Consider the following 20997-nt stretch of genomic DNA (forward strand, 5'->3'; position numbering starts at 1 on the left):
CCAGGGGCATATTTTAAAATTATTAAATCCTTTATCCAGAAATGTATATGGAATAGAAGGAGGTAGCCGTATTTCTTACAAGATGATGAGCAGACCTAAGGATAAGGGGGGGGGGGGGATATCCCTCCCAGACTTTCAGAAATGCCACACAGCAGCAGTAGTGAGGAGAATTCTGGACTGGGTGTATAATGCCCCATATAAAAAATGGGTTCTATTGGAAGATAATATGAATAAAGTTGCCCTGGTTCAGATCATATGGATTCCAATGAAGTATAGAGGTCTCCCTAGAGGAATGCCCCCAATCACAAGTGAAACATTAAGAGCATTGGACGTGGTACTCAAGAACACAGTAGGGAAAATGATGCCCTTGACAGGAAATAACTACTTTCCCCCAGGGAAAGAGAATAAAATGTATTCAAAATGGACCCATAGGGACCGACTGAGGCTAAGGGATGTGATAAAAGTAAATAGCTTGTGCTCATTAGCGGAGCTACGAGAGAAATATGGCATAACACCGTGGGACGGCTGAAGATATAGACAACTCCAGCATTTCGTAGAATCCCTCCCTAAACCTCTTCATTCAGGTCATAGCTTAACCCCGTGGGAAAGATTGGTTGACCAAGGGGGGATGGGTAGACAAGGGATCTCTAAAATATATAGGATCCTAATAACTTTGATGGAGGAGGGGCTACGCCGCTTTTGAGGAGGTGGGAAGTAGAATTGAATCAATCAATTTCGGAAAAATTGAAAGGAAAGGTTATGGATTATGTCCATTCCACCTCAATGGACACAAGGATAAAATAAATGAATTATAAATTAATGGTCAAGTTGTAGTATGTTCCATCCAAAATGCACAAAATGAACCATGACCTATCACCTTTATGTTGGAGAGAATGCGGGAAGGAGGGTACTCATGCCCACATATGGTGGCAATGTAGCTCAATTCAATTATACTGGAAAGAAGTGCTAGGTCTAATTAAAAAGATTGACGGGACAGAAATAGAATTGGACCCCTGGAAATGCCTGTTTCACGCTACTGGGGGCCCCAGGGAAAGATATAGGGCAGCACTTACTCCTCTCTTGTTGAATGCAGCAAAAGCTCTAATCCCGGGATATTGGAAAATAAAGGAAACACCAATGATAGGGGAGTGGTTTAGAGAAATATAGATAGAATGAGGACTATGGAAGAACTAATACACCTTCTAAGAGGAGCAGGAACAAGATCTCAGGATACCTGGAAGAATTGGTTGGAATTTAGACAGTCTTCAACGTATCTGGGAATTATGGGGGGTGTAGAGGGCGCCTAGAGATTTTTTTGCTGGGCGCTTTCTCTTTATTAGGTATGTTTTTTAGGGGGGCCGGGGATGGGTGGGGGGAGGGGATATGTAGGTGTGTTATATATATGTGTGTGTGTGTGTTTTCCTTCACAAAATTTTTTTTTGGAGGAGGGTAGTGGGGATAGAAGGAGAGGAATCCCCACCTTATATATACTGAACTTAAGGAAGACAGCTACAGGTAAAAGGGAAATAGTAAGATTAAGATAGGATTTCTTGGGTGAGAATGTAAGTCACAGGAGGTAGAATACCTACCCCCCCCCCCTTTTTCTTGGATGGGTCGTAATGTGGATACATTTAAGGGTGAAGTCTCCTCTCTGCCTTTACTTTTTATAGAGGTATATTAAAAATCGATCCAGTCGGGTACCAAACTTAAATCTATGAGAAGTAGTATAAGAGATCTTTTTTTTTGTAAATGTGGAAAATGAACTAAAAATATTTAACTATAAAAAATAAATAAATAAATTATACCACGTGCTAAATGTATACCTCATGGTATACTTCAGTGATGCAAATACAAGTCTTCTAATCAGTGTCCATAATCAGCAGTGCTAAAACATATAAAAAAAACAGTCCAACAGTGCAAGGTGCCTGGTGCAAATAATCCTTGGGGGGTAAAAAACCCGGTGTGATTTTGTGCAATTTTCATGCAATAGGCAGAATTCGCACTCACCAACTCCCCTGCCCCTGCAGGGGTAGAAGCACCTCCACAGTATTAGCCACGGTGTAGCTATTTGTTGGTCCTGGTATCCCGCTCTCTGCTGGTCCCAGTAGTCTGTTTGTTGCCTCGGGATGTGCTGTTCTCATTGAGTATAAGGAAAAAAAACAGCCCATAGCATAATATTGTAACAAACATTCAGTATTTGTTTAGAATAAGAAAACTACTCACAAAGGTACAATTTAAAACCGCAATGTATGCAAGTGCTGCCGCTTGAAGGGAGAGTCTGTGTATGACCTAGGCCTACGCATTTTATATTACATTGGCATACTGTTCCATCAGGGTGCTAGGGGTAACCTTAGACTCCGAACTGTCCTTTCAGGCCCACATATAAGCCCTGTCCAAATAAACCATGCCGCCTTACCCTCCGCAACATTTCCAGAATACGCCCCTTTTTAACTAATGACACCACCAAGCTTCTAATTCACTCCCTGGTCATCTCTCGCCTCGACTACTGCAACTCCCTCCTCATTGGATTACCTTTACATAGACTATCCCCCCTTCAGTCCAGACTCATCCACCTTACCAGCCATTCAGTGTCCTCCACCCCTCTCTGCCAATCCCTCCACTGGCTTCCACTCACCCAACGAATAAAATTCAAAGTACTAACAATAATTTACAAAGCCATCCATAAATTTGCCCCCACTTACATCACTAACCTAGTCCCAAAATACCAATCAAGCTGCTCTCTTCAGTCATCCCAAGACCTCCTGCTCTCTAGCTCCCTTGTCACCTCCTCCCATGCTCGCCTCCAGGATTTCTCCAGAGCTTCTCCCATCCTTTGGAACTCCCTACCCCAATCTGTCCGACTGTCCCCTAATCTATCCATCTTTAGATGATCCCTGAAAACCCTTCTCTTCAAAGAAGCCTATGCTGCTTCTAACTAACACTGTTTTACTTCCTCCATCAGCTCATCCTCCCCACAGCTATTACCTTTTCTTATCAATTGACCCTTCCTTTTTAGATTGTAAGCTCTAACGAGCAGGGCCCTCTGATTCCTCTTGTACCAAATTGTAATGTAACTGTAATGTCTAACCTCATGTTGTAAACCGCTGAGCAAACTGTTGGCGCTATATAAAACCTGTATAATAATAATAATAATAATAATAATAATAATAATAATAATATCCCCCGTGGTAAAATAGATATTTTCTGGACCTTAGGCAGGACTGAGCTACTGACATAGACTAGGTCTATCCTGGACATGGCCACATAGGTGGCAGACTGGCATGTATACCCTCTCTGGAGGGGGTTCTTCCAACTCCATACATTAGTAAGGCCAAAGGTGGAAGCCCAGCGAGATAACGGGGAGTCTACAGCCCCCCCCGGCATCAACTTGTTCAGTGCAGGGCAGGGAGGCATGTTGAAATCTGAGACATTGGATGACCTTATTTAAAATAGTCATATAACCCCACCACCGCCATGGGTACATTTGCAATGACAGCATGTAATATTACAGATTTGCCCCCGGGATCCAGATGTAAATCAATTCAAGTAAAAGACAGGGATTTGTGGATAAGCATGCCTACACCTCTAGCATATGAGGAGTACGTTGCATGATAATAAATGCTCCACCCAAGGTTTTTTAAGTCCAAGGACCCTACTACCCATCAGGTGGGTTTCCTGAAAAATGTATATGTTAGGACGATGGGATTTCAGAAAGTTAAATACTAGATAACACTTTATTCGGGAGTCAAGGCCCCAGACATTCCACGATATGATGGTTAAGGGGGCCATAATTGAGGGCAAGAATAATTTTGGCGCTGTAAAGACAGCCTGGCTAACACTACATCCAGATCCCGGGAGGCAGTCCACATCTCTCCCCACCACATCCCCCCAAGATAGCATACAGAGAAAACATAAGCATGTTCTAAATCAATAAAAACACTTTGAGCACATTCCTTCTTTTGAACTGAGAACCATTTGAAACTGTGCCAAACCGCCCTCCCCCCACACCCACCCAAACTGGGGCATGCTAATGTCCCAAACCAAACCATAGTCAATGACTATCTGGGGTCATGAACAGAAGGCAGCTACCTGTTTGCAACTTTAGAAGGGGTGAAACCAAAAGGGGAAACTGAACAGTATGATGGTAGAGCTAAACAAAGGGGGTGTGCAGATACACCATGTCTGGAGGAGATGCCTCCATCGGCTGGGAGGCATTAGATGGACTCCTGAATATTGTCCCATGCACAAATTGCAGTGTAAGAGCATTGTGAAATGGCCAAATCCATAGGGGACACACATAGAAGGCCAAAAAACATCAGGTTTAATAGCTACCAGTCTTTCCTTAGGCACCAGATCATATAGAAGTCTCCAGCTATAAGTGGTCTCTGAAGGAAGTGAGTCCTATATCTCTCTGGACAGGGATGATGGAAACAGGGGTACAGAGCTAGATCTATTTATGTCTGTCCAACATTCTGGATGCCCCTGCATATTCAAAACAGGAATAGATTGTGTTTTCCCCACGTTTCTCTGAATATGTGCAAGGGGATAGGGACTCATCCACATAGTGTTCATACAGGGATGATAATAGCCAGGGCAGTCATTAGAAAAGGAACAGTTTAGTACTCACGGAGTTTGTACGCCAGTCAGCTGCAGGTGCAGGAGATCCCTGGATCAGCGGGGCGGCAGGGTATTCAGCCTTAGAGAGGCCTCAGCTGGCAAGGTAAAGAACCGCATGGCTTCACCATCCTGCAGTCGGAAGCGCACTGGGAATAACATACTATATTTAATGGCCTTGGCTTGCAGAACCTGTTTCACCTCATCAAATGATCTCCAAAGTTTTGGTTGTCAATTTGAAAACTGTAGAGCAATTCTTAAATACTGCATTACAATTTAACTACACCCATTAGATTTTAGACAACTAAAATTTGTTTTAGTCAACTAAAATGTTCGGGAGATTTAGTCAACTAAATTAGACTAAAACTAAAACACTTGCAGAAGACAAAAATAGCACTAAAACTAAAATGCCATTTTAGTCCTAAGACTAATGCCCTGTACACACAATCAAATTTTCCGACAACAAATGTTGGATGTGAGCTTGTTGGATGAAAGTCTGACAGTGCGTATGCTCCATCAAACATTTGTTGTTGGACTTTCCGCCAACAAATATTGGCTAGCAGGTTCTCAAATTTTCCGCAAACAAAACTTTGTTGTCGGAATTTCCGATTGTGTGTACACTGATTGTACCCACCGATCGACTTGGGTGCAATCAGCATGCCAGATTTTTAGCATGTGATTATTGCCAGTGGCTACAGCCTTGCAGGGATGGCTCCCTGCACCCCCCAGCTGGGAGAACGCAATAGCTCCGCAGGAGGGCTTCCCCCATCAACACTGATTATGTTGATAGGGGAATCGAGTGATTTTGAGCGATTTCTTGTGGTTGCAGGAAATAAATTTGCATGATCTATGGCCAGCTTTAAGGGATTCTTTTGCTTTTTCCTGCTTTAGCCAAGCACAGGTTTCATGTTAAGGACCCATGGACAGTATTCCTAAGCCTGAAGGCTTTAACCTTCTGTATAGCTAGAATAGATAGTTAACCACTTGACTACTGCGCACTTCAACACCCTTAATAACCAGTTTTCAGCTTTCGGTGCTCTCACATTTTGAATGACAATTACTCAGTCATTACTCAGTCATGCAACACTGTATCCATATGTATCCATATGAAATTTTTGTCCTTTTTTTTCCCACACAAATAGAGCTCTCTTTTGGTGGTATTTAATCACTGCTTTATTTTTTATTTTTTGTGCTATAAAAGAAAAAAGACCGAAAATTCTGTAAAAAAAATAAAATTTTCTTTGTTTCTGTTATAAAATTTAGCAGATTAGTAATTTTTCTTCATAAATTTTGGCCAAAATTTATACCACTACATATCTTTGGTAAAAATAAGTACAAATTGGTGGATATTAATTTGATCTTTGTGAAAGTTATAGGTTATAGTTATATAGTTATGGTGGTCGTTGCAACTTTTTATCTCGCTCGGTATTTGCGCAGCAATTTTTTGAACACGCTTTTTTTGGAAAAAAACTGTTTTGTGCTTAAAAAACTGTAAAGTTAGCCCAATTTTTGCATAATTTGAAAAATTAAGTTATGCTGAGTAAATAGATACCTAACATGTCACTCTTCAAAATTGCACACACCCGTGGAATGGCGCCAAACGTCGCTACTTAAAAATCCCCATAGGCGACTCATTATTTACTGGTTACATGTTTTGAGTTACAGAGGAGGTCTAGGGCTAGAATTATTGCTCTCGCTCTAATGTTCATAGCGATACCTCAAATGTGTGGTTTGAACACCGTTTTCATATGTGGGCGGGACTTACGTATGCGTTCGCTTTTGCATGCGAGCACATGGGGACAGGGGCGCATTAAAAAAAAAAAATTATTGTTCATTTTACTTTATTTTAGTTTGACAATTTTTTCCCCAAAAATTATTTTTTTGATCACTTTTATTACTATTACAAGGAATTTAAACATCCCTTGTAATAGGAATATGGCATGACAGGTCCTCTTTACATTGAGATACGTGGTCAATAAGAACCCACATGTCACCTCTAGGCTGGAAAAAAAAAAAAGATTCTGGCTTTGATCATATTGGAGAGTCGGTAGAAGCACCGGAGGGCGGGGCGTCTATGGCTGGGTATTGCAGGGTATCACAGAGTATGGCTGAGTATTGCAGAGTATCTCCAAGTATGCCTGGGTATCTCCGAGTATGGCTGGGTATGGCAATTTATGGCAGAGTATTGGCAGGGTATTGCAGAGTATTGGCAGGGTATTGCAGAGTATTGGCTGGGAATTGAGGGGTTAAATTCGGTGAGCAGCCATGTGGGCACTGCAGATGCAGCCAACAGCGCTGCTGACACCGATCTCTTCTCCCTCCGCTGTACCAATCGGTACAGAGAGGAGAGGGAGGAACCGGCGTCATAACATGACGCCGGTTTGTTTACAAGTGATCACTCCGTCATTTGACAGAGCGATCACGTGGTAAACGGCCGCATGATCCGTGATGCGCCAGGTCCACACGGATGCTCTCGAGTGCGCGCCTCAGGGGGCGCGCGAGAACTGAGTTCTGGGAGGACGTCATATGATGGCCTCCCAGAGTTAAGAAACCGCCCTGTAGCCGTCATTCGGCTATGGGGCCTTTGTTAAGTGGTTAAGCTGTGACAAACAGATAAGATATGTGAAGCGGTACTGTTTATGGCCCAAATACCTTAATTAGGCTCTTGTATGTGTGCCTTCCTGTATGTGTGCTGGCCTGGTTGACTAAAGTAAACCAATTATGTGTCCTATTCATGGTGATCACCACACAGCTATTTTAATAATAATATCTAATACAACTGTGGATGACATGAATCTTTTTAAAACCATCAAAATGTTTTTGAGAATTTGATATTTAGTATGGTGTTAAACAGCATTAGTCTGGCAATGTGAAGAATTAAATAAAAATGTATTTTGCCTGCTGACAAGTAATGTGGAAAGTTTGATATACGATAACATTAAATGCACACTTCCTGAGAATTTGTGTTCATTTGAATAAAATACTCTAAAAATTACCTGCAATAAAGACTTTTTTAATTCAAAATAAAATAAAATGTAATCTTTTAAATTAACATAAAAACTTTATTAAAATAAATTATGGACAGTCAGGGTCAGGAAAGAATGCACCATTCATATAGCTATGTGTCATAACATGTTTTTTGGTTTCATCAAATGGATTTTGTGAAACATTGTTCATTTGTGACAGATTTATTTTCTTCACATTGTCCTGTTTTTTGCCAAAATTTCCGAATAATGCTAACAGCACTGGCAAAACAACCAGTCCATGGAGCATTCCAAAGGCGATAACAAGGAATATAATCTTGAAAAATGTTCTGAAGATGTAACTCTCTGAAGTGGAGAGTACTATGACGCCCAGGATGGTGGAGAGTCCTCCCTGTACTATAGGATAGCCAAGAGAGTGCAATGCTTCAATCATCCTCTCATTTGCCGTGGGTTTCTTGTTTGAAACAAAGGCGTATGAGATATGCGCTGAGAAATCCACTGAGAACCCAATACAAATAACGAGGTTGATCATGGATATGGAATCTAAGTTAACATTCCACAAAGCCATGAATCCAGTGACCCCTACAATAATAGATGCTATTGCAAATGTCACCCAGAGAGAACACAGAGGGTTTGGAATTAGAAGTAATGAAATAACAAGCATAACAATAGCAGCTACAGCAACATTTTGAATTGTATTCTGGATGATTACAGCATACTGATCAAAGTATATAAATGCCGGATGGTACACAAGGACAGGGACTTCACAACTCTTTGCTGTGTCCCGAACTTGATTTAGCATGTTTTTCTCATCTACGGCAGACGTGACATTCATAGTCTGGATGAAGAAACGGGAAGCTTTTATAGTTCCTGACTGAATGTTCACATCTTGTTTCAAAACTGGAAATCTTGATAAATTTCCAATAAAGTTACTTCCATCTTTTATATCCAGGTCAAGCATTTCAGCAAACCCTATGTATGCTTTCAACCAGGACTCAGAGAGGTCTTCACAGACATAGGGGGTCAATTTAAATGACTCTATACACGTATCAATTTTATTACGGGTGTCTACATCCCAGTAAGAAACTTCCTGTGTTACCACAACCATAACTCTGGGACCATAGTCTTCAAAATATAAATCTTCATAGTCGTAGAAAGAACGGACATAGGAGCTGTCGGTAGCCAAGTTACGTAAATCAATTCCTTCCTGTACCTGAAAGCACCCGTATATGCTGCCAGCTAAATATCCACCATAAAGACCCAACACAATGATCTTAGTCCAAATGTTGGTTAGAAATGGACCATAATATTTCTTGAAAAAATTTGTCATGAGATGGTCAGTTTCCGTACCAGTGATTGCACTGAATGTTCCCCCAACACAACAAGCATTATAGAAAGTGGAACGGTGGTCATCTTTTTGCTCTGGCACTTTTTTACAAACCAACCAGTGCCTGTTACTCTCTTCTCTTCTCCCATTGAGGGCTAAAAATGCACCAAAACAAGTGAGGTTATATAGGAAACAGAACAGTATAGCTGTTCCAGTATAAATACAGAAAGATTGCACCGACCCAAAAGAAGTCATAATTCCTATATAGAAAGCTAGGACATCTGTGAGGGTTGTAATTGTTATGGAGACAGCAGCTTCTTCATATGTCTTGCCCACTCTTTCTTCAACCGGACTCTTAACTTTAGTTTGCTGCCAACTGGAAACCATAATGAACATGTCATCCACTCCAACACCTATACCGAAAGTATATTATTACATCAATAAACCATAAACAGAAACAACAATTGTTATACATGACATTCTCTTGTCTATTCCTTGGGTACCTAATCTAGGTGTACTTTATATTATATTAATGATTACAAATAAATGTGAGGAAATCTAAAAACAATACAGAAAAAAACAAATCTGGATTTAGTATATACCCACACAGACACAATAGGCACATTTTTTATCATTAACTTAATTATTAAAATTATTTAGTATGATATTTTCTTAAACATATTCTTTAACTATACAAATGAGGTGAAACACATGTCAATGTAAAAAAGAGAGAGAGAAATAATTCCACAGTAGTGCACTAAATGAATCTACAAATCTCCTTGACATAATGAAGTGATCAACATAAAACACCCATACATTTCCATGGATCAATTGGAAATTTATAATAGTATCTGGGGAAAGTGGCTGGAATTTAAGAAGACAAGGAAATATTTTATAATGAGTGAGATTGAGGGGGAGGACAAGGGGAGGGGGAGGGAGAGAGTGGGGGGGGAGAGAGAGAGAGAGGGGGGAGGGGAGTTATAAAGAAATAGAATGGGTAAATGAAAAATATACTTTGTAATATGTAAATACCTTTGATATAACAGATTCATTAAATAATTAAAGAATAAACGAATCTTTTGGACATGCTCCAGACTGAGGGAGTTTTGGGATGGGGTACGCCGCATCACTCAGCAATTTACGACATATGAGGTTCCAAATGAGGCGGCCTACTTTTTACTACACCACTCCCCGACACCAGTCAAACAGTATAAGAGATCTCTGGTCTGCCACCTTCTCAATGCGGCCAAAGCGTGCATCCCTCTGTATTGGAAGCAAAGCTCTCCCCCAACTGTGGCACATTGGTTGAGGAAGGTGGAGGACGTGCGGAGGCTGGAGGATGTGATTCTCACAGCGCAACACAAACAAGAAGTCTTTAAAAAGACCTGGGACATCTGGTGCATATTTATATTCTCGACCGAAGGTCAGCGTCTATTGTCGCCCTGATTCTTCTCCACCATCCCGAGTGGGAGTGGGCTGGGGCCACCGTCGTGTCCATGCTAGTTCTTCCCCTCTAATCTCTTTTATGCCTGATCCCTGCCTTTCTCTTCCCCCCCCCCCCCCCTCTTTCTTTTTTTTTCTTTTCTTTTTTCTTCCCTTTTTCTTTCTCTTTCCTTTTCTGACCCCTCTATGTCTTTAGCTTCTATTACCTTTTGGTCCCGAGCTTCCCTATTTAGTAGCTCGGGACGTCCCCCCCCCCCCTATTTACAGGGGGGGGGGACATAGGGGTCGACTTGTGCTCCGATGCTTTCCAACTGAACGTTGACAGGGGCTACTAATAATTATCCTCCTTCTTTCTTTGGGTTGCATGTACAACGGAATATTATTTGTTATCACCTGTCTTATGACTTGATTTTTGTACTGCCTCTTTGGTAATCTTTGCCCTGTGTATATGTTTTATTATATGTACTGAGGAGCTTCGACCCCTCTGGAAATCAATAAAATTATATATTTGAAAAAAAAGAATAAACGAAGATGAAAATGGGAAAAAATAAATAAATAAATAAAATAAAAAAGGTATGCATGTGATGCGAAAGAAGCACAGCCAATAAGTAAATGGTGGCGATAAGCAGGAGGGAATTAAATTGACGAGGGCGTAAGGCATGCCACAAATATGTCGATGAGACAGAATGGCTTGCTGCATACTGATGCTAAAAAAACAATAAAAACAATAAATAAAAATAAAACACCCATATATAGTGAAAAGTGTCCATATGGCATTTCCAAAAAATATATATGCTCCAACATATGCCAATTAATATGGTAATACAGTCCAACTTAATGTGATGAAAAGATAGTGAAACAAAATCTCGTTGATCCACCAAAATCCTTCATCAAAGTGATGTGTGCCAATTCCACTCTCTTAAGAATAAAGCTCACTAGATGCTGTTGTCATTCACTCTCATGTCTCCATCCAGATTAATAAAGACACTCTCCACATTTGGGAACAGAAATTGAGACAGAGCCTCCAATAGTGTAAAAACCCCTTAAGTTTATAAGCTAAGTGAGCATTATTCTTAAGAGAGTGGAATTGGCACACATAACTTTGGCGAAGGATTTTGGTGGATCAATGAGATTTTGTTTCACTATCTTTTCATCCTTTTAAGTTGGACTGTATTACCATATTGATTTGCATATGTTGGAGCATATATATTTTTTTTGATATGCCATATGCACACTTTACATTACTGTATGTATGGGTGTTTTATGTTGATGATTTTATTATGTTAATATTTAGGAAATTTGTAGATTAATTTAGTGTGCTAATGCGGAATTATTTGTCTCTCTCTTTTTTTACATTGACATTTGTTTCACCTCATTTGCATGTTTATTGAATATTAAGTGGCAGCACAAACAGATTTTTTTCATTAGTGCAATGCGCACACATATATTCTTTAACTAGACAAGATCTGTATGTTCCATATGCTTTTCTGGAGATGGGTTCTTTATATACATGAGTGTTTAACCACTTCAGCACCGGATGATTTTACCCCCTTCCTGACCAGAGCACTTTTTACAATATTGCACTGTGTCGCTTTAACTGACAATTGCGTGGTCATGCGAAACTGTACCCAAATGAAATTTGCGTCCTTTTTTCACACAAATAGAGCTTGCTTATGGTGGTATTTGATCACCTCTGCAGTTTTTATTTTTTGCACTATAAACAAAAAAAGAGTGACAATTTTGAAAAAAATACATATTTTTTACTTTTTGCTATAATAAATATCCCCCAATTTAGAAAAAAAAAATCTTTATCAGTTTAGGCCGATATATATTCTTCTACATATTTTTGGGAAATCAATGGTAAAATCACAATAAGTGTACATTGATTGGTTTGCGCAAAAGTTATAGCGTCTACAAACTATGGGAAAGATTTATGGCATTTTTATTATTTCTTTTTTACTGGTAATGTCGGTGATCTGTGATTTTTTACCGTATTACAACAGACAGATCGGACACTTTTGACACATTGACATTTATACAGCAATCAGTGCTATAAAATGCACTGCTTACTGTATGAATGTCACCGGAAGGCAAGGGTTTAACACTAGGGGGCTTTGAAGGGGTTAACTGTGTGTTCCCTCAGTGTTTTCTAACTGTATGGGGATAGGACTGAGTAGGAGAGGAGAAATATCGCTGTTCCTACTTAGTAGGAACAAACGACATGTCTCCTCTCCTCTTACAGCACAGGGATTTGTGGCACACGTGGACGAGATCGCTCGTAGCCTCTGGTGGCCGAAAAGGGGAAGGATGTACCCATATGGGATTTCGCCCAGGAGAGCCATTCTGCCGCAGTACATCTGCGGGAGCTGGTCCGGAACCGGTTAATCTGGTTGCTATTATAGTACATTTACAATATAAATTAGACCCACCTAAAATTAACAAGTCATCAGAAGAGATAATGGAAGATATATGCAGAATTGTTGGGGGTGGTTCGCAAATCAGACGGTACCTAAAGTGATATTACATGGAAGGTTTTTTTTTTTATTCAAACATGTTATACTTACCTACAGTTGTTTTATGCATAGAGCAGCCCCAAACCTCCTCTTCTTGAGTCCCCTGCCAGCACTCCTGGCACCTCCCTTCTGGCAAGCGCCCCCAGAGCAAACGGCTTGCTGTGGGGGCACCCGAGCAGGTTTGCTCCCTAGCTGCTCCTCTGCATGTCCATTCACACACAGAGATGTGGCTCTGCCTTGTCCCTTCTCTCTTCTAATTCGCTCACTGGCTGTGATTGATTGGCTTCCACTGGTATCTCAACCAAGGAGTAGGGAGAGTCTCCGGAGAGCCGAGGCTCTTATGCACATCGCTGGATCGCAATGGGGCTCAGGTAAGTATTAGGAGGGCAGCTGCACACAGAAGGTTTTTTACCCTCATGCGTACACATGAAGGTAAAAAACCTTGAGCTTTTAGAACCACTTTAATCTAAGTAATCTAATCTAAGGGTAGGCAAGTAATTAATATTTTCATAAGGAGTTTGGTAGTGGCATCCTACATATTCCTTTACATCAGTGTACTCTTGTCTGCTGTCTAATACTGATTTACTTATAAACATATGTTTGAAACTTACCTAAAATGAGAAATGGGGCATTTGCTGCTGTGACAACAAAAGGCACTCCACAAAGTAGCAAAAGACCAAAACTAGAAAGTACAGCTAACCCAGCGGAAATAACTCCAAAAGAGGCCACCCAAGTTTTATTCCTCACACAGTCACGCCTATAAAGAAATATAAAAATATTATATAAAGAAATAGATATATAAAGAAATAGAGATATACGATTTCAGTAAATATGTTTTTTAATTGTGCGATTTCTAGTCTGAGATTCTTTCCTAAGTGAAAGTACAGCCAAAGATTTTGTTTCTCTTCAGGGAGCCTGGGAACACTGTAAATGTTTGGGTTGGCAGTGCACAGGGGAGAATGAGAAACATTCATTCCTTCCCTTCCCTGTGATGAAGGAAGTTGGAAGCGACAAGGAGATTTAATCACTTCTGGTTTCACTTTAGAGGGGGGATCAGGGGTTTAGTACACCTTAAAGTAGATGTAAACCCAAATGTTTTTTTATTTTATTTTTTTTGGATGTCATAATGTAGAGTATAAGATTTCCTATAATTTGAGCCCAGTCTTGCCACAAAGAGTTAATCCAGCTCTGAGCAATCCTCTTTTATTGTTCAGTGAGATAAATCTTGACAAACAGAGAAAAACTTTGTCAAATCCTCCCCCTTGCTGTGAGTGACAGGTGATTTTCATGTCTCGCGCACTAGCCTAAGAGTCATGCATTATTTTTTAATTCCCTCCCACTCCTTTCTTCTGCTGCTCTTCCAGGATTGGATGTTCCCCACCTCAGCATGATTTGGCATGCTGAAGTCATTTGGTTACTTTCCTGTCTTTTCACTGGATGTTACTGATCATAGCAGAAGTTCAGTGTAAGAAATACACAGGAGAAAATGCATATTGACAAGGGGAGTGTAGAGGTGGGCAGGGAGTCTACTTACATCACGACTCCACCCACCAAGCTCCAGACAACAGACCCACCCACAGAATTTGCAGTTTTTGGGGTCTCATAGCAGACAAAGGGGAGACATTTGACAGGTAAAGATACATGCAGGAGGCGTATATAACTTTATAGATAACCCCTATGGCAGTAGTTTAGAAAGGATGACATTGGGGTTACATCCGCTTTAAGTAGACCTTAAATTTCTCCATTAAGAGAACCTGTCACTGCTCAAGCAGTTGTTTATCACTTGTGATAGCAATAACGTTTAATGAAAAAAAAAATGTTAAGTGTAAAATTACATTTAAATAAAAAAAAAAAATTATTTTGAGTGCCCCTGTCCCTTAATGCTCATATAAAAACACACATGTAGGTCTCACGTACATATGTAAATGGTGATAACACCACACATGTGAGGTATCACCAAAAACATCAGAGTGAGAGCAATAATTATAGTGCTTGAATGCACATGTAATGCCCTGTACACACGGTCGGAAATTCAGACGGAAAAGGTCCGATCGGATTATATTGTCGGAAAATCCGATCGTGTGTGGGCTCTATCGGACTTTTTCCTTCGGAAATTCCGCTGAAAAAAAAATGAGAGCAGGATCTAAAATTTTCCGACAAAAAAAAATCCAATCGGACTTTTTCAGATCGTTTGTAGAGAATTCCGACGGATAAAGTGCCACGCATGCTCAGATCAAATTACGGGACCAAAGCTATTGGCTACTAGCCTCTATGTAGTCCCGTCATACGCAACGAACGTCACCACATTCCAAACGATCGGATTTTCCGACAACTTTGTCTGACCGTGTGAAGGCAACACCAGTTTCGGACAAAATCCGTTGGATTTTGTGGTCGGAATGTCCGACCGCGTGTACAGGGTATAACTCTATACTGGTAACCTGTAAAGGATTTTAAAGCATTGCCTAAGGAAACATGTATTTACCAGTTTGTTGCTATTAACAGATCTTGACATGTTTGGTATCTGTTTAGTTGATGCAACATAATGGTTTAAATTTTACCCCAAAAAATTGGTATTTTGTTGTGTTTGCTTGTACTAAAATTTATTTAAGTGTATTTTCTCCTGAAAATTTGGGTTTTAGAAATGGTTGCGCAAATATCCTGTGACAGAAAAAAATTGCATTAACCACCATGTTATTCTCCAAGGCCTCTGCTTTCCATATTCAAAGTCAATTTAAATTTCGAATATATAATGTTTGGCGGTTTTAATACATTTTCTAGCAAAAAAATGCTGATTTTTACATGTGAGAAATGTCAAAATTGGCCTGGATGGCAAGTGGTTAAAAATTATGATATACGTACTGGAAGACTGTCTTTTTTGAGTTTCTCCTGCATACCTGAGCCCAAATGTATTTACAAAAGATAAAGTGTGGGGATCCTGTTAATCTTTTAAACATTCAGTCATGGCCAGATATATATTAAAAATATAGCTTTTTATTAGAAATTGTGTTTAAAATAGTTCAGCTTTAAAAACGCTTCTGATATTGCATCTAGTATTGCGGTCATCATTGGTTTAATTTTACAAATGTGTCAAGTATTTTATATGTCTTATTTTCCACAAAGTGGAAAAGAATAGTAAAATATAATAGAATTAATATGCAACGCTAATCAATAATAATAATTATAAATCAATACATAAACACTAAATTCCATACATTATAATACCCTGGAGTATTTCAATGTATGGACTATAGAGTTTATGTATTTTTTTCAGATTAAGATTGATAAATTATTATTGATTAGCGCTGCATATTAATTATGTTAGGATTTATGGAGGATACTTTAATGTAGCTGCATTTAATTTTTGGAGGGTTTTGTAGCACTTTCTTTTTAACATCCAGAAGCGAAGCTTAAGGAAGGTCTTGCTATAGTAAAATAGCTCGGTATAGTATATAGCAGGGATATGCAATTAGTGGACCTCCAGCTGTTGCAAAACTACAAGTCCCATCATGCCTCTGCCTCTGGGTGTCATGCTTGTGGCTGTCAGAGCCTTGCTATGCATCATGGGACTTGTAGTTCTGAAACAGCTGGAGGTCCGCTAATTGCATATCCCTGGTATATAGTAAACACATATAATATAATAAAAAAAAAACAAAAAAAAAAATCAGGTGCAAGTATTGCTGCGTACACACAATTGGACTATCTGGCGGACTTAATTTGACCTTGTGTGGGCTCCAGCGGACTTTTTCTTCCCAAAATTCCAGCGGACTTAGAAAGAAGACTTGCTTCAAAATTGTCCGCTGGACTTGGCTTTCTAACGGACAATCCGCTCGTCTGTACGCTAGTCCTCCGGACTTTCCAAATGAATGGACTTGCCCACACACAGACTAAAGTCTGTTAATTTTGAATGTGACTTCAGGTACAACGGGACTAGAGAAGGAAGTCAATGTCGCCGCTTTCATCGGCGAGATTGACACCTTGCGGGGCCCCGTCACCTGGTATGGGTTTTAAGGGTAACCCCCTACGCCAAAGAAAACGGCGTGGGGGTCCCCCCAAAGTCCATACCAGACCCTTATCCGAGCACGCAGCCCGGCCAGTCAGGAAAGGGGTTGGGGACGAGCGAGCGCCCCCCCCTCCTGAACCGTACCTGCGCCCCCCCCCACCCCAAAGCACCTTGTCCCCATGTTGTACCCATTCACCTGAGGGAAAAAGTGTCAATAAAAAAAAAAAACACACTACATAGGTTTTTAAAGTAGTTTATTAGGCAGCTCCAGGGGTCTTCTTCGGTCTTTGGAGTCTTCTTCCGACTTCTCTGCGCTTTTCGGTTCTTCTTGCCGGGCTCCTCCGCTATCTTCTGCTAGCGGAGGAGCCCGGCTTTCTCCTTCGTCGTCGCCTTCTTCTTCTTCCTTCTTCTGTTCTTCCGATGTTGACACAAGGCTCTCTCCCGCTGTAATGCACGGAGACTTATATGACCCCGCCCCTTATGCCTATACAAGTCGCCAAGCACCGTGTCTACAGCATTACAGTGGGAGAGAGCGTTGCGTCAAAAGAAGAAGTACTTTAAAAACCTGTGTAGTGTGTTTTTTTATTGACACTTTTTCCCTCAGGTGAATAGGTAGGGGTACGATGTACTCCATACTCATTCACATAGGGTGGGTGGGCCAGGATCTGGGGGCCCCCTTATTAAAGGGGGCTCCCTGATTCCGATAAGCCCCCCACCCGCAGACCCCGACAACCATTGGCCAGGGTTGGCGGGAAGAGGCCCTTGTCCTCATCAACATGGGGACAAGGTGCCCCCCTTCTCCAAAGCACCCACCCCCCATGTTGAGGGCATGCGGCCTGGTGCAGTCCAGGAGGGGGGCGCTCGCTCGTCCCCAACCCCTTTCCTGACCTGCTGGGCTGCATGCTCGGATAGGGGTCTGGTATGGACTTTGGGGGGGCCCCCGCATCTTTTATTGGCATGGGGGTTACCCTTAAAACCCATACCAAGCGACGGGGCTCGCAAGGTGTCAATCTCGCCGATGAAAGCGGCGACATTGACTTCCTTCTCTAGTCCCGCCATACCTGAAGTCACGTTCAAAATGAACGGACTTTAGTCCGTGTGTGGGCAAGTCCGTTCATTTGGAGAGTCTGTCGGACCTCCGCCAAAAGTCTGTTTGTGTTTGGTCGTGTGTGTGCGCAAGTCCGCTCGTTCGGAAAGTCCGGCGGACTAAGTCCACCAGATAGTCCAATCGCGTGCACGCGGCATATCAGTTTTGCGCCTACATAATCTTACCTTACACATGATGTAATGGAAAAGAATATGGTGATAAAATATGTGATCGAATACAGAGGAATTACAGTTTTTGTTGTCCCTTCAAACTCCTGTTGTCGTGATATTGATGAAAAGTAAGATGTCTAGAGTAAGAAAAACAAATGATTTTACTAAGAACAGTTACAATCAAATCATGTGGCAGCAGCCTTGTCATTCACTACAGGACACATTGGTGCAAATTGTTTTCTATATTGTAGGTCTTTGCAGCAAACCATACACAAATAACAGAAATCTTGATCAGGTTTATATATCCTAAACTATTTTTTAAACATTTGTTTCACTTTTAGTTTTTATTTAAATAATTTAAACTTATTTTTAGAAAACTAGTTAAAAACTTTAACAAAAAAAAACTAGACTAAGCAAAATAAGCAAATCTCTGAAAAAAAATTCAAAAACAATCTACATTTGGCCAAAACTAAGCAAATCTCCAAAAAAAAAAAAAAAAAACAACATGCATGTGAACAAATTTAAACTAGAACTTCAATTTTTTTTAACAGCAATTTTTTTTCCTCTTGAGCCTAGCACCCAAAGTAATTTTTTGCCTTTCCCTACTAGATCTTTCTAGTTGTTCAGGGTCGACTTGATTGACATTATCATTTAAACCACTTTCTGGAACCCCAGGCTGTTATGGAAAAACCTTCTGGGGTGCATCATCTTGCTGGCCTGAGCGCAGTGTACTACTGTACTGAGCATAGCTCACACTCCACCATGTGATCTCTGTTCTCTGCAAGAGGAAGGACCTCTTATGTCATCAAACTGACCAGTAGACCCTTGAAAAAGAATTATACTGTATATGTATATAGTCATTGATAAAAACTGTAGTTAATGCTTTTAAGCTTTGTCTAACAACTGAGGCAGCCTTGATTTGAAGTATTATATTAAAGAATAGGAGTAACACGCATTGAGATTGATTTACTAAGGGCAAATATACGCGAGTTGATTTACTAAAACTGGATAGTGCAAAATATGGCGCAGCTCTGCATGGTAGCCTATTAGTTTCTGACTTCTTGTTTAATTAAGCTTTGTTTAAAAAAAAAAAAAACTGGAAGCTGATTGGTTTCAATGCACAGCTGCACCAGATTTTGCACTCTCCAGTTTTAGTAAATCAACTCCACAGTGCACTACAAGTGCACTTTAAGTACATTTCCTCTAGATCTGAGAGGAAGCTCTGCTGGTTTCGATCATTTAATCAAGTACAAACAAAAATACAATTTTTTTTATTTTAATTTACCTCGCATGTGATTGAGTATTCTTTGCAAAGTGAAGTTGTACCTCATTTACTAAGCTCTGGAGCAAGTGCACTTGCAGTGCACAGTATATTTGCCTTTAGCAAATGAACCCCATTATCTTTTGCATGGAATACCCTTTTTTAGAAAAAAATCCCATGGACACAATTAGATATTTCAATTGAACACCAGTTCACTTCACCTCCCTTTCATAGACCATCTATCTGTCTGTCCGTCTTTTCAAAGTAGAAATAAAGAGAACAAAAATGACAAAACCATTTTCCTTACCTGTACAGTCTTCAGTTGCAGCATTTCTATATTCTGAGACACATTTTTGATAAAGTGTTCAATCCATTGCAGGCTTCTTTCTCTGTCTTGCTGGTTGTCTTCTCTCAGATAATACACTAACCTTACTGCTTTTGCCCTCTGTACAGTGTTGTTGGGGTTCAGTGTCACCCCACCCAAGTATGTTCCCAGGAATGCTGTCCCTTCAAACATGGGGTAACTAATATGTATTGTCTCTATCAGGTCTACATTACTTTGTACTTTGGATAAGAGTGGGTTGATTGGCACACATTTCCCCCCAATATCTTTTGCGCAGAGCTGCTGGAAATTCAAGATTACATTAGCATTTTGTTCCTTTAATGTGACACTAAGATTCTGCACCATCTCATCCAGTTTCACAAGCTCTCTGAATGAATCAACATTGATAATATTATCAGACATGCTGACAGCAATGAGAGAGACAAAAGAGCCTTCTGTATAGAGTCTCTGTGCAGAGAAATGGCCAGAGTCGTTGGTTGGGAAATGTGTCCTCAGAAATTCTCTCTCAGATTTAGCTGGACCTCCTATTGGGGTGAACTCATTTTCTATGTCATTGGCCTGCCTTTGGGGTAAAAAGTAAAAGCCGGCTCCCAGACCGGCAGATATGACCATGGGAATAAAGAGGAACCACCAGGGGTACCTGCCCACCACTTTCCCCAGCTTGTAGAATACAAGAGAGAGGGGTCTCTGTATACAGTCTGTCCGACAACCAGTCATTCTTCACCCTGCCGTAAGCTACTGAATGATACAGACTTAGAGAAAAGCAGGCTCTGTTAATAAATAAAAAAGGAAAATATAAATTGACAGCAGATAAGACAGTAGAATGGTATAACTTGCTCTGCAACGCCTTATGCAGAACAATAAAACAGTTCATTTCGAAGGAAGTTTATTTACTTTCTGATAACATAATTTCTAGTACTAGAGCTTGATTGACTCAACTGACCTTTGTACCTCTAAGTCCAAAGAATTGACTGTCATTTACAGTACAACAAATAGCACAATTTTCTCATGTTTAGCTGTTACTGTATAATTTAACCAATCTTGCAGCTGTATACTACTTTTAGATCAGAACAATGTTTACATGTGCTATGGAGACACTATACGTAGAAATAGATATATTTTGTGCGATTAGCCACTTGCCAACCACCTACAGCAGCTGTACTGCGGCAGGTCGGCTCTACTGCGTGAAACAACGTACCTGTACATAATTTCATGCAATAAACACTAGGGGGCGCGTGTGTGCCACCGGAGGCAC

General features: G+C 40.5%; 1 protein-coding gene across 1 annotated transcript; it reads right to left on the reverse strand.

The window, feature by feature from the left end:
• Window positions 1–7655: 7655 nt before the first annotated feature.
• On the reverse strand, window positions 7656–20508 carry PTCHD3 (patched domain containing 3). Its single transcript, XM_077491030.1, has 4 exons — window positions 19707–20508; window positions 18154–18275; window positions 13493–13638; window positions 7656–9338 (listed from the first exon to the last, which is right to left on the reverse strand). Exons 1-4 carry the CDS (start codon window positions 20457–20459, stop codon window positions 7690–7692), a joined length of 2670 nt encoding a protein of 889 aa, XP_077347156.1. The 5' UTR covers window positions 20460–20508; the 3' UTR covers window positions 7656–7689.
• Between the last annotated feature and the right edge of the window lie 489 nt (window positions 20509–20997).

Source organism: Lithobates pipiens, unplaced genomic scaffold (assembly GCF_037356315.1).
Source record: "Lithobates pipiens isolate NorthernLeopardFrog02 unplaced genomic scaffold, aLitPip1_a1.2 Scaffold_19, whole genome shotgun sequence".
NCBI classification, from domain to species: Eukaryota; Metazoa; Chordata; class Amphibia; order Anura; family Ranidae; genus Lithobates; species Lithobates pipiens.